General features: G+C 43.0%; 1 protein-coding gene across 5 annotated transcripts; it reads left to right on the top strand.

Moving 5' to 3' along the window:
• The first annotated feature begins 2,456 nt into the window (after positions 1 to 2,456).
• Positions 2,457 to 10,972, top strand: DUSP12 (dual specificity phosphatase 12). 5 transcript variants are annotated; one of them, XM_049106838.1, is made up of 7 exons: positions 2,457 to 2,830; positions 4,764 to 4,877; positions 4,955 to 5,073; positions 5,666 to 5,762; positions 6,471 to 6,657; positions 8,004 to 8,054; positions 10,570 to 10,972. In XM_049106838.1, exons 1-7 carry the CDS (start codon positions 2,490 to 2,492, stop codon positions 10,729 to 10,731), a joined length of 1,071 nt encoding a protein of 356 aa, XP_048962795.1. In that variant the 5' UTR covers positions 2,457 to 2,489; the 3' UTR covers positions 10,732 to 10,972. The 5 variants fall into 5 exon arrangements, with proteins under 5 accessions (XP_048962795.1, XP_048962797.1, XP_035566974.2 ...); XM_049106840.1 differs by lacking the exon at positions 5,666 to 5,762 and having other exon boundaries at positions 6,575 to 6,657; XM_035711081.2 differs by lacking the exon at positions 8,004 to 8,054.
• The last annotated feature ends 1,875 nt before the right edge of the window (positions 10,973 to 12,847 follow it).

Here is a 12,847-nt window from a genome sequence, read left to right as displayed (position 1 = left end):
AGCAGGGCCTGAAGCCACATCAATACATGAGAAAATAAACACATTTGTAAAAGAAAAAATGATTTATTTATTTATCTATCTATCTATTTATTTATTTATGAGAGTGCAGGTAGAGGGAGAGCAACAAGCAGACTCCGTGCTGAGAGTGGTGTCCAGTGCCAAGCTTGATCCCATGACTCTGAAATCAAGAATTGCATGCTCAGGGATGCTTGGGTGGCTTAGTGTTTGGGCACCTGTCTTTGGCTCGGGTCATGATCCCTGGATCTGGGATCGAGTTCTGCATGGGGCTCCCTGTGAGGGAGCCTGCTTCTTCCTCCGCCTGTCTCTCTCTCTCTCTCTCTCTCAGTCTGTGTCTCTCATGAATGAATAAATAAATCTTAAAAAAAAAAAAAAGAATTGGATGCTCAACTGACTGAGCCACCCAAGCACCCCGGGATTTACAGTGTTATGTTTAGGTCCTTAATCAATTTTAAATTAATTTAGGTCCTTAATTATACTGTTTAAGGTAGGGTCACTTCATTCTTCTACATGTGCATGTACAGTTTTCTCAGCACCACTTGAAGAGACTATTTTTCCCATTTTCCCACTGGCACCCTTGTTGAAACTCATTTGAGCATATATGTGAGGTCTATTCTGGGCTCTGTATTCTGTTCCATTGGTCTATGTGTCTGGTCTATGTGCCAGTACCAGGATTGCAACCTCTTGAACATTTGCACCTGTAGCATCTCTGTAGCCTTCTCTCCCTGTAGGGAAAATGCACTGAGATACCCAATCATAGAATCACCACCACTTCCTGACTGCATCCAATCTAGAGTAAAGCCCTGCTTCCTTGGACTTTGTCCAAAATCACATAATAAAAGCACAAATCGTACACAGGATTTGTTATTGTGCTGCACAAGTATTGCACTTTTTACAAATTGAAGGTCTGTGGCAACCCTGCATTGAGCAAGTGTATTGGCACTATTTTTCCAAGAGCATTTGTTTACTTCGTGTCTCTGTCACATTTTGGCAATTCTTGCGACATTTCAAAATTTTTATTATTATTACATTTGTTGCGGTGATCTCTGATCAGTGATCTTTTTTTTTTTTAAAGATTTTATTTATTTATTCATGAGAAACAGGTAGAAACACAGGCAGAGGGAGAAGCAGGCTCCCTGCAGGGAGCCCAATGCAGGACTCGACCCCAGGACCTGGGGATCACGACCTGAGCCAAAGGCAGACGCTCAACCACTGAACCACCCTGGTGCCCCCGGTCAGTGATCTTTGATGTTACTATTATAACCATTTTGGGGTGCCACAAATCACACCCACGTAAGATGACAAATTTAATAAATGTTGTATATGTTCTGACTGCTCCACAGACCAGTCATTCCCCTGATCTCCCTCCCTCTTCTGGGGCCTCCCTAGTCCCTGAGACACAACAATATTGAAGTCAGGCCAATTAATAACCCTACAATGGTCTCTAAATGTTCAAGTGAAAGGAAGACCCACACATCTCTCACTTTATTTACTTTTTAAAAAAGATTTTATTTATTTATTCATGAGAGACACACACAGAAAGAGAGAAAAAAAGCAGAGACACAGGCAGAGGGAGAAGCAGGCTCCAGGCAGGGAGCCCGAGATACGACTTGATGCCATGTCTCCAGGATCACACCCTGGGCTGAGGGCAGCAGCTAAGCTGCTGAGCCACTGGGGCTGCCCACATCTCTCGTTTTAAAGCAGAAGCTAGAAGTGCCCGATTCGGCATCACATATCTTAAAGCAGAAGCTAGGAAAGGCTAAATTTAGTAAGGGAGGTATGTCAAAAGCCAAGGCGGGCTGAAAACTAGGCCTTTTGCACCAAACAATTAGCTAAACTGGAAAATGCAAAGGAATGCAAAAGAAAAGTGCTTGAAGGAAATTAAAAATGCTACTTCGGTGAGCATGCAAATGATAAGGAAGTGAACTGGGTTCCTGGTGGTCTTTGGTTGGAGGTTACTGCCATACATACATAAAATGGGATTACTATCTTCAAAGTATAGAGGACAGTATGCATCAACAAGAGGGAGATTCATGTACCAGTGGAAAAAAGTGGGCAAAGAGAGAAAAAAAGAAGAAATACAAACAAATGGCTTCATAAATGTTGACAAAACGGATTTACCCCAAATGCATGGAATGCTGCTGCTGCTGCAGCTGGTGGGATCATCATTTCAAATCTGGGTCCAGCTTCTCTTGCTGTCCCTTTCCACGAAGCCCCCACACTATAAGCCTGGGGAGCCCGGTGTGTGGGGAAGTTTATCCTCCACCGCCAACGTGCGGGAGCCGAGGCTGGGCCTCCGCTCGGCCTCCGCTGCAGCAGCCCCTCCGCCAGGTGGGATACCTGCCCGCGGTCGCCGGGGTCCTCCGAGGGAGCCGTGCGCACCGCAGGCCGGCTCCGCCCAGAGGGAGGCCGTTCTAGCCCGCCGCCTACTCGGTGGTAGGCCCGCGGCCGCCACGCCCCCTGCCGCCGCCATGTTGGGGGCGCGCGGCGGCCATGGCTGCGAGCGGCCGGAGAGCGCGGGGGGCCGCGCCGGCCGCGCCGGGCACCTGCTGGAGGTGCGGCCCGGGCTGTACCTGGGCGGGGCGGCGGCCGTGGCGGAGCCGGGCCTCCTGAGGGAGGCGGGCATCACGGCCGTGCTGGCGGTGGACTCGGAGGAGCCCGACCTCACGGCGGGGGCTGGGACCGAGGGTCTGCGGCGCCTCTTCGTGCGCGCGCTGGACGAGCCCGAGACCGACCTGCTCAGCCACCTGGACCGCTGCGCGGCCTTCATCGGCCAGGCCCGCGCCGAGGGCCGCGCCGTGCTGGTGCACTGGTGAGAGCCCGCGGGGGCGGGGAAGCCCGGGCTCCGGAACCTCCTCTCCCGCCCGCGCCCGCCGTGCGAGCGAGCGCCCTGCCTTCGTGACTCAGGCTCCTTTCCCTTGGCTCATTCTGCGGCCCGCGCCGTCACCCCCTTCCCCCCTCCCCCCGTCCCGTCCCCCTCCCCCATCCCGTCCCCTCCTCCCCCCTTCCCCCGTCCCGTCTCCCTCCTCGTCCTGTCTCCCGTCCCATCCTCCTCCTCCCCCTCCGTCGTCCTTTCTCCCCCTCCCCTCCTCCCCCTCTTCCCCCTCCCCCCGTACCCCCTCGTCCCGCCCCCCGTCCTTTTCTCCGCCCCGTTTCCCGTCCCCCCCTCGTCCTCCCCTGGTCCTGTCCCCCGTCCCGTCCACTCCCGCGTCCCGTTCCCCCCTCCCCCCGTCCCGTCACCCGCCCCGTCCCCCTCTTCCCCTCGTCCCCTGTCCCATCCCCCTCCTCCCCCTCCCCCGTCCCCATCCTCCCCCGTCCCCATCCTCTCCGTCCCCTTCCTCCCCCGTCCCATCCCCCATCCCCCTCCTCCGTTCCCATCCTCCCCCTCCCCCCTACTCCCCCTCCCTCATTCCATCCCCCTGTCCTGCCCCCCTCCTCCCCCTCTCCCCCTTCTCCCGTCTGGTCCCCCTCCCCCGTCCCCCCTCCTCCCCGGTCAGTCCCAGTCCCCCCCCCCCGTCCCCTCCCCCCCCAGCCGGTCCCCCAAGCCTGAGTTGCTTTTTTTTTTTTTTAATTTCCTTTTTTTAAGATTTTATTTATTTATTCATGAGAGACACAGGGAGGCAGAGACCCAGGCAGAGGGAGAAGCAGGCTCCATGCAGGGAGCCGGGTGCGGGACTGGATCCCGGGACTCCAGGATCAGGCCCTGGGCTGAAGGCAGACGCTCGACCGCGGAGCCACCCGGGCTGCCCCGCGGAGTTGTTTTTAAGGGGGGCGGCGGGGCTGATAGTCGGCAAAGTCCCTGCAGCTAAACAGAGTTCAGAGGTCTTCAGGAGAAGCCAGACACCTCCCCGGATGATGGTAATGACATGAACAAAGACAAGGTTATTCAAACTTCACCAGAAAAGCAGATTGTGTGTGTTTGGGCCAGAGGGTGGTTGATGATGAAAAATGGGGAGAGAGAAATCGGTTAGGAGGTACAGGAGCAAAAAATAAAAATAAAAAAAAAAAGGAGGTACAGGAGCCCTAAGCCTGCCCAGGGGGAATGATGGAGTAGGTTGTAGCAATGCCAAGAGGAGAATCTTCATAGGTGTTTGGGAATTCTTAGTAGTCCCTCTGCGGTTGGATTGGAGCCGGTGACTAGTTTATGAAGTAAGCGCTTTTACTGCGTGCCAGCACGTGTTCTAAATATTTACATAAAGGACCTAAGGAAGTAGTGAAATGGAAAGAAGCCTGGGACCAGATCTTCAGGACCCTTAATGCCAAGAACACAGGAGCTTGGATTTTTTTCAAAGCCATTAGAGAAGTTTTTAGAATTAGTGTAGTTATTTCTGAAAAGGTAATACAGGGGCGCCTGGGTGGCTGGGTCAGTTGAGCATCTGCCTTTGGCTCAGGTGGTGACCCCGGGGTCCTGGGATTGAGCCCACCATCAGGCTCCCGTCATGGAGCCTGCTTCTCCCTCTCCCTCTGCCTGCTGCTCTCCCTGCTTAGGCCCATGCTATCTCTCTCTCTGTCAAATAAAGTCTTAAAAGGTAAATACATCCACATGGTTCAATATTTAAAAAGAATGGGAAATTAGAGAATTAAAGGAATACTTCTTTTGTATATTGGTGGTATTTCAGAGACAAAGTCTTTATTTGGGTAGAAGAAGCAGACTTGAAGTGGACCTGAGCTTCACCATTGGTAGGGAGCGGGGCTTTTTTATTTTTTCAATTGCTGCTATTTTATTTTAAAGGTTTCTTTTTCAGTCACGCAGGAGTTAGTCGAAGTGTGGCTGTAGTGACTGCTTTTATGATGAAGACTGACCAGCTTACCTTTGAAAAGGCCTATGAAAGTCTCCAGACCATCAAACCAGAGGCTAAGTGAGTTGTTATAGAAATAATTCTGTTTTTGTGATGTGATTTTATTCATTTAAGAAAACTTAACTTTGTCCTTATAGGATGAATGAGGGATTTGAGTGGCAACTGAAATTATACCAAGCAATGGGATATGAAGTAGATACTTCTAGTGCAATTTATAAGCAATATCGTTTACAGAAGGTTACAGAAAAGTATCCAGGTGAGTAATAATTGCTGGTACTTATTGGGTCCTTGTAGATGCCCAGATGCCTTTTAGATGTCTGACACTAAAAGCTTCAGGTACATTATCTCACTTTTCCAGTAATCCCTTGGTACAGGTACTCTTATTTCCTTCTGAAAATAACTTGTTCAAGGTCACATGATTTGTAAGTGGTGGGCTGGGATTCGAACTCAGGCAGTCTGTGCTTAGAACCCAAGGGCTTCTTCACTATGCTCTCTGACCTCACCCTGATTTCTTAACACTGGAGATTTTTTTTTTTTTAATTTCTGAGGTTAGCACTTCTTGCCTCAATTTGACATTAGTTGAATTTTTTTTTTAAAGACTTTATTTATTTATTCATAGAGACACAGAGAGAGAGAGAGAGAGGGAGGCAGAGACCCAGGCAGAGGGAGAAACAGGCACCATGCAGAGAGCCTGACATGGGACTTTATCCAGGGTCTCCAGGATCACACCCTGGGCTGCAGGCGGCGCTAAACCGCTGCGCCACCAGGGCTGCCCACATTAGTCGAAGTTTGTCTGAAAATGCCAAGTTGATCTCAACAGATAGATACATTTTAATTATCCCATGTAGAATTACAGAACTTACCTCAAGAACTCTTTGCTGTGGACCCAACCACCATTTCACAGGGATTGAAAGATGGCATTCTCTACAAATGTAGAAAGTGCAGGTAAAATATTTTCTATCCTCTGGATTTTATCCTGTCTCAGTAGCTGAAATGTACTGAAAGTTTCATTTTCTTAAGATCTATAGGAAGAATTTGTTAATTGAGTAATATAGAAATTTTAAATTCAAAACTGCTTTTATTTTATTATTTTATTTTTCCCTTATTATTTTTAAAGATTTTATTTTTTTATTTTTTATTTTTTAAAAGATTTTATTTATTTATGAAAGACACAGAGAGAGGCAGAGACACAGGTAGAGGGAGAAGCAGGCTCCAGGCAGGCAGCCTGATGCGGCACTCAATCCTGGGACTCTGGGATCATGCTATGAGCCGGAAGCAGACGCTCAACTGCTGAGCCACCCAGGCGTCCCCAAAACTGCTTTTAAAAAGAATATAAACAGGGGCACACCTGCCTTTGGCACAGGGTGTGATCCCGGAGTCCCGGGATTGAGTCCCACGTCGGGCTCCCGGCATGGAGCCTGCTTCTCCCTCCTCCTGTGTCTCTGCCTCTCTCTTTCTATGTCTATCGTTCATAAATAAATACATAAATAAATCTACAAACTCTTTAAGAGTGAAAGTAAATCAGGTTACTTGTAGAGGTTATTGAAAATTAAAGTAGCATAATCTATTTATTTTGCTAAGAAATACTGCACATTGCATCTATTTTTTTCATCCTTTTGGGAAGTCATTAATGTTTTTGTTTGGGGGTTGCAGGCGATCTTTATTTCGAAGTTCTAGCATTTTGGATCATAATGAAGGAAGTGGTCCCATAGCCTTTGCCCACAAGAGAGTGACACCATCTTTCACACTCACCACAGGGAGTCAGGCTCAATGTACATCATATTTCATTGAACCTGTGCAGTGGATGGAATCTGCTTTGTTGGGTGTGATGGATGGACAGGTAAGAACACATTTTATTTTCTGCAGTTTCATTATATCATCTCTATTTTTTCTTCTTTCTTACGCTCTAAACTATATTTTAACTGGTGTTTCACTCCATAATAACTGCTTTCTTTATGGAGATTATATCTTTCTAGTGTAGATAAGAATCTGTCAAATAAATAAATAAATTAAATAAAAACCCAACCTATCTAAAGTAGTGAACCACTTCTGCTTGAGAGCTGTTGGTCTAAGTTAATTCCTTTTAAGGCTATTTATATTTTTTCAAGTAGAAGACTAATGTAAGCTGATTCGAATATATTTAACAAAACTCAAACTTGGTAACAAGTAGGGCAATTCAAGGATTTTAAAATTATATTTAAAGTTTCTTTCTTGTCTTCCCTTTCTTTTTAAATTTTGAGTCCATGCAATTCTCTTTTTCCCTGACATTACAGTTCTGTATGTTTGCTAAGAGATTCATTTTCATTTCCTGTTAACTCTTAAGAATGCAACTCATGGGGTGCCTGGGTGGCTCCGATGGTTGAAGATCTGCCTTCGGCTCAGGTCATGATCTCCAGGTCCTGGGATTGAATCCCACGTCAGGCTTCCTGCTCAATGGGGAGTCTCCTGCCTCTGCCTCTCCACCTGCTTGTTCTGTCTCTGTCTCTGTCTCTCTCTCTCATGAATTAAAAAATCGTTAAAAAAAAATGTAGCTCGGGATCCCTGGGTGGCGCAGCGGTTTAGCGCCTGCCTTTGGCCCAGGGCGCGATCCTGGAGACCCGGGATCGAATCCCACATCGGGCTCCCGGTGCATGGAGCCTGCTTCTCCCTCTGCCTGTGTCTCTGCCTCTCTCTCTCTCTCTCTGTGACTATCATAAATAAAAAAAAAAAAAAAAAAAAAAAATGTAGCTCATATGAGCATCCTGGGATGGCCACATTTCTCCTTTAGGTTTACTTAACGTTAACTTAAAGATATTCTTAATCTAATTAGTCTTAATGATTGTAAAGGTTTTTATGGTTTGTATAAAAGTTTGTGTAATTAGGGATCCCTGGGTGGCGCAGCGGTTTGGCGCCTGCCTTTGGCCCAGGGCGCGATCCTGGAGACCCGGGATCGAATCCCACGTCGGGCTCCCGGTGCATGGAGCCTGCTTCTCCTTCTGCCTATGTCTCTGCCTCTCTCTCTCTCTCTGTGTGACTATCATAAATAAATAAAAATTAAAAAAAAAAAAAAAAAGTTTGTGTAATGAAAATTTTGTGAAATTCACTATATTTTACTTGAAGAATACAATAACTTTATAAAATAGGTAGAATAGATACAGTCATATTTTATATGTAAGGAAACTTAGTTTATGTTAGTGTCTTGCTTAGAAAGAGGCACCTTCTATTCAAACATGTTTTCAAAGGATTCTGCTTATTGAGGTAATTAAAATTCACTTACTATACAATTTACCCATTTAAAATATACAGTTCCGTGGTTTTTAGTATATTCATAGAATTTTTGCAACATCATTATTTTCATCATTCCCCAAATAAACACTGTATCCGTTAGTAGTCACTTCCCATTCTTGGTATCGTTTGCAGCCAGTAAGGTTCTTAATTTTGAAGTCCACTTGACCTGTTGTTTTCTCTTTCTTTTTCTTCCTTCTCTTTCTTTCTTTGGTTCTTAATTTTGAAGTCCACTTGACCTGTTGTTTTCTCTTTCTTTTTCTTTTCTTTTCTTTCTTTTCTTTTCTTTTCTTTTCTTTTCTTTTTCTTCTTTTTTCCTCTTTTCTTTTCTTTTCTTTTCTTTTCTTTTCTTTTCTTTTCTTTCTTTCTCTTTTCTTTCTTTTCTTTCTTGGCTTGTGCTTTTGGCTTGCTGCTCTTATTTAACCTGGAAAACATGTAAGGTAAAGGCATCTTTTGGAAGATTCTACATCACATTTGTGCATACTTCTCTCTGTATGCTTATTTGAATTTTCCAACAGACCTAAAAGTGGAATCCCTGCAGTGGAGTATGTACATCTTAAATATTGCTAATATTGTACCCTGACAATAAAAATGCTTATACAAATTGGCTTTTCACTAACATTGAATACATATAACCATTTTCCCACACCCTTGACATAATAGATATTATAAAGCTGGTAAAGTTTTGTCAATATAGGAAATGATAAAAAAATGTTCATCTTTTTTTTTTTTTTTTTTTTTTTTTTTTTTTAATTTTTATTTATTTATGATAGTCACAGAGAGAGAGAGAGAGAGAGAGAGAGAGAGAGAGGCAGAGACATAGGCAGAGGGAGAAGCAGGCTCCATGCACCGGGAGCCCGACGTGGGATTCGATCGCGGGTCTCCAGGATCGTGCCCTGGGCCAAAGGCAGGCGCTAAACCTCTGCGCCACCCAGGGATCCCAAAAATGTTCATCTTAAAATGTTATAATAATTTGGATTTCCATGACTAAGACTGAGGACCAATATTGTTATATGCTTATCAGCTATTTATAGCTTCTTTTTCTATAAATTTTCTTTACATCCTTGTTCCATTTTTCTGTGGATTTTGCTGTGTTTTTTAATCGATTTATAGAAACTCTTTATATAGTCTAGATATTAATGATTCCTCTAATATATTACAGATATTTTCTCCAATATTTTGCTTATCTGAGCTTTGTGGTATATTTTGTCATATTAAAATTTAAGATACTTCTGTAATCAAATTTGGTTTCTGAGTTTTATGTCCAGAAGTTTAAATTACTTAAGATTAAAATAAAAATCCCTGGGGCCCCTGGGTGGCTCAGTTGGTTAAGCATCTGCCTTTGGCTTAGGTCATGATTCCAGGGCCCTGGGATTGAGCCCCACATCGAGCTCCTTGTTCCAGGAGGAGCCTGTTTCTCCCTCTCCTTTTGCCTGTTGCTCTCCCTGCTTCTGTGCGTGCTCTCGCACTCTCTCTGTCAAAGGAAAGAAAGAAAAATATATTTTTACATATAAGATATATATATCTCTTAAAAGAGGAAATCCCTGTTTCATGTCATACGCAAAATAATGAGCTAAACTTAAAAAAATACTTTCAAATATAATAGCATAAATTATAATTGATGTGTTCAGTATTTTTTTAATCTATTTTACTGGAGCATCTGTTTTTTTTAAGATTTTATTTATTAGAGAGAGAAAATGAGCAGGGGGGTGGGGGGCAGTCTCCCCTGAGCAGGGAACGGGACCCAGGGCTCAATCCCAGGACCCTGGGATCATGACCTGAGCAGAAGACAGCTGCTTCACCTGCTTCACTAACTGAGCCATCCAGGTTCTCCTGTTTGTTTTCAAATAGCCAGGAATCTGAGGCCTAACTTACACATGGTCAGTATCAGTATTGACATTGACATGAGACTCCTAACACGCTTTCCTACTCTTTAGCCATGAAGATGGAGTTTGAAATATTAAACTTCAGACTGATGTAAAAGGCAACACATGCTACATCCTGAAATCTTATGTTTCATGTATCTCAAACTTTACCTTTCTCCCTACATGCTGGGATTAATCTAGTCCTTCTCCAAACTCCCAGGATACAACATGCTTCTTAGACAATTATCATAGTCCCCCATCATTATGGTAAATTGCCATTTCATTTTATCTTGTGATCATAAACTCCTTGAAGGTAGGAGCCGTGTCTTGCCTGGTTGTTGTTTGGTTTTGTTTCTTTTTATTTTTTTAGAGAGGAAAAGAGGAAGAGGAGGGGGAGGGGCAGAGGGAGGCAAGATGCAGACTCATCACTGAGTAGGGAGCTGAATAGGGAATCCCAGGCGGGGCTCAATCTCTTGACCCTGAGATCATGACCAGAGCCTAAATCAAGAGTCAGATGCTTAACCAACTGTGCCTTACCTATTTTTATAGCCTATATTGCCAGTGATAATTATTTGTTTTATATAAAAGTGAGTGAATGAAATAACACAGTTGTTTTATTTCAGCTGCTTTGCCCCAAATGCAATGCCAAGTTGGGTTCTTTCAATTGGTATGGTGAACAGTGCTCATGTGGACGGTGGATAACACCTGCTTTCCAAATACATAAGAATAGAGTGGATGAAATGAAGATGCTGCCAGTTTTGGGATCACAAACAAGAAAAATATGAACTTGTGACATTTTTGATAGCTTGGAAAGCAACTTGCTGATACTTGCTTCCATTGCTTATTGTCATTCATGGCAGTTTGTCTAGTTTATAGGCAGTCAATATTTCATTTGATGTGACATAGAAACTGCTTTGTTATCTGTTAATCTCTTATACTATTTAAGTAGAATACTTTTATGTAAACCAAAAATTGTAATCATGTAAATTATATTTTATTTGATATTAAAATTTTCGATGACCCATATTCTTTCTTTGTTTCATATATTTTCAAGAGTTCTGAGTTTTGGAATGTTATGTGATATTAAGGTCTGGATAGACAAAATTCTATATAAAAATTGGGAATTATCATGTTTAAAAAGATTTTCTTTTATTTCTATAAATGTAAAGTAGATCTGTTTGGACATATTTTGAAATTTTTTATCTTTTAAGGGATGCTAGGAAATCTACATATGTCTGGATTTTCCTTGGAAATGTAGAAGGAAAGGCCATTAGTAAAACAATGACTAAAATATACTTTTCCTATTAATGTTTAGGAATCCCATTTATCTAAATTTATAGAAAAGTTTGTTTACGGGCAGCCCGGGTGGCTTTAGTGCCGCCTTCAGCCCAGGGCCTGATCCTGGAGACCCAGGATTGAGTTCCACATTGGGCTCCCTGCATGGAGCCTGCTTCTCCCTCTGCCTGTGTCTCTGTCCCTCTCTCTCTCTGTGTTTCTCATGAATGAATGAATGAATGAATGAATAAATAAATAAATAAATAAACAAACAAATAAATAAATAAATAAATATTAAGAAAAAAAGAAAAAGAAAAGTGTGTTTAAGATACCTTTTGAAGGGATCCCTGGGTGGCGCAGCAGTTAGCGCCTGCCTTTGGCCCAGGGCGCGATCCTGGAGATCCGAGATCGAATCCCACATCGGGCTCCCGGTGCCTGGAGCCTGCTTATGTCTCTGCCTCTCTCTCTCTCTCTGTGTGACTATTATAAAAAAAAAAAAAAGATACCTTTTGAAGTAATCTACTTAAAGAAATGTGTTAATGTTAGCCTGATAGGTTTAAGTATTGGAAAAGGTACTATGTCCAGATTAGCTTTTTGACATGATTTCTGGAAACTGGAATTGTTTTACTCATTACTAGTAATTGGAATGGACCTAATTAGACATTTGAACATTTACATGAAATCAGAATTAGCTAATAAAGAGAAATCTAGTACATATTAAGACATTTTGCATATTCATGTGTATATATGTATGTATATAAACACCAAAATGGGAGCAGTTTTAAATGGGAAAAAGTGAAAATGAACCTTTTTAAAAAAATACCTAGTTTAATTTTATTATTTTTTAAAATTTAGTCTTTTTACAGAGAGAGCGCTTGCACACTTGGGAAAGGGAGAGAGAATCTTAAGCAGGCTCTGATCATTCTGGTTCTACCTGTCTCCAGCTGCCTGGAAGGCCTTTTGAAAGCTGAGAGTCAGTTTTCTCCATGAAATGGGATTAATATATGTTCTGCTGTTGTGCTCTCCTGATGAAGTTGTTTTAAAAACCATTTGCATAATCCTTTATTCCTTGTATCAAATGGAGATAATGATAGTATCCAATATGGGTGGTTGTGGGGATTTTTGTGATACAGTGCAGGTATAGAACCTAATGCAGTGCCTAGCTTAGCATTCAACACTGTTCTTTAAAATGGCTGCAATTTATTGAGGATTTTCTATGTGCTAGTCCCTATGCTAAACATTTAATGTGTATTTAATTTAATTTAATTTAATTCTCCCAACAACCCTATGATCTGATTCCCATTTTACAGGTGAAATTGAGGCTCAAAGCGATTAAGTCACCCCATCAAAGTTATATTGCTACCAAATGGTTGAACCTAGATTAGAATCAAGATTTGGTTTATTCCAAAATCTGAACTTTTAGTCTAATGTTTGAGTTCACTGTTTAAGATGATATAGATGTCATGCTGAAAATGTTAGATTGTAAAATAGAATAGCACTGATGAAATGCAATTTTTCTTCTATAATTTTTTTTCTTTTTTAAGATTTCATTCATTCATTCATGAGAGACGCAGAGAATGAGAGAGGCAGAGACACAGACAGAGGGAGAAGCAGGCTCCATGCAGG

This window comes from Canis lupus, chromosome 38, assembly GCF_003254725.2.
Source record: "Canis lupus dingo isolate Sandy chromosome 38, ASM325472v2, whole genome shotgun sequence".
Lineage (NCBI taxonomy): Eukaryota > Metazoa > Chordata > Mammalia > Carnivora > Canidae > Canis > Canis lupus.
The sequence above is the reverse complement of the archived record's forward strand: the minus strand, read 5'-3'. Positions and strand labels throughout refer to the sequence as shown.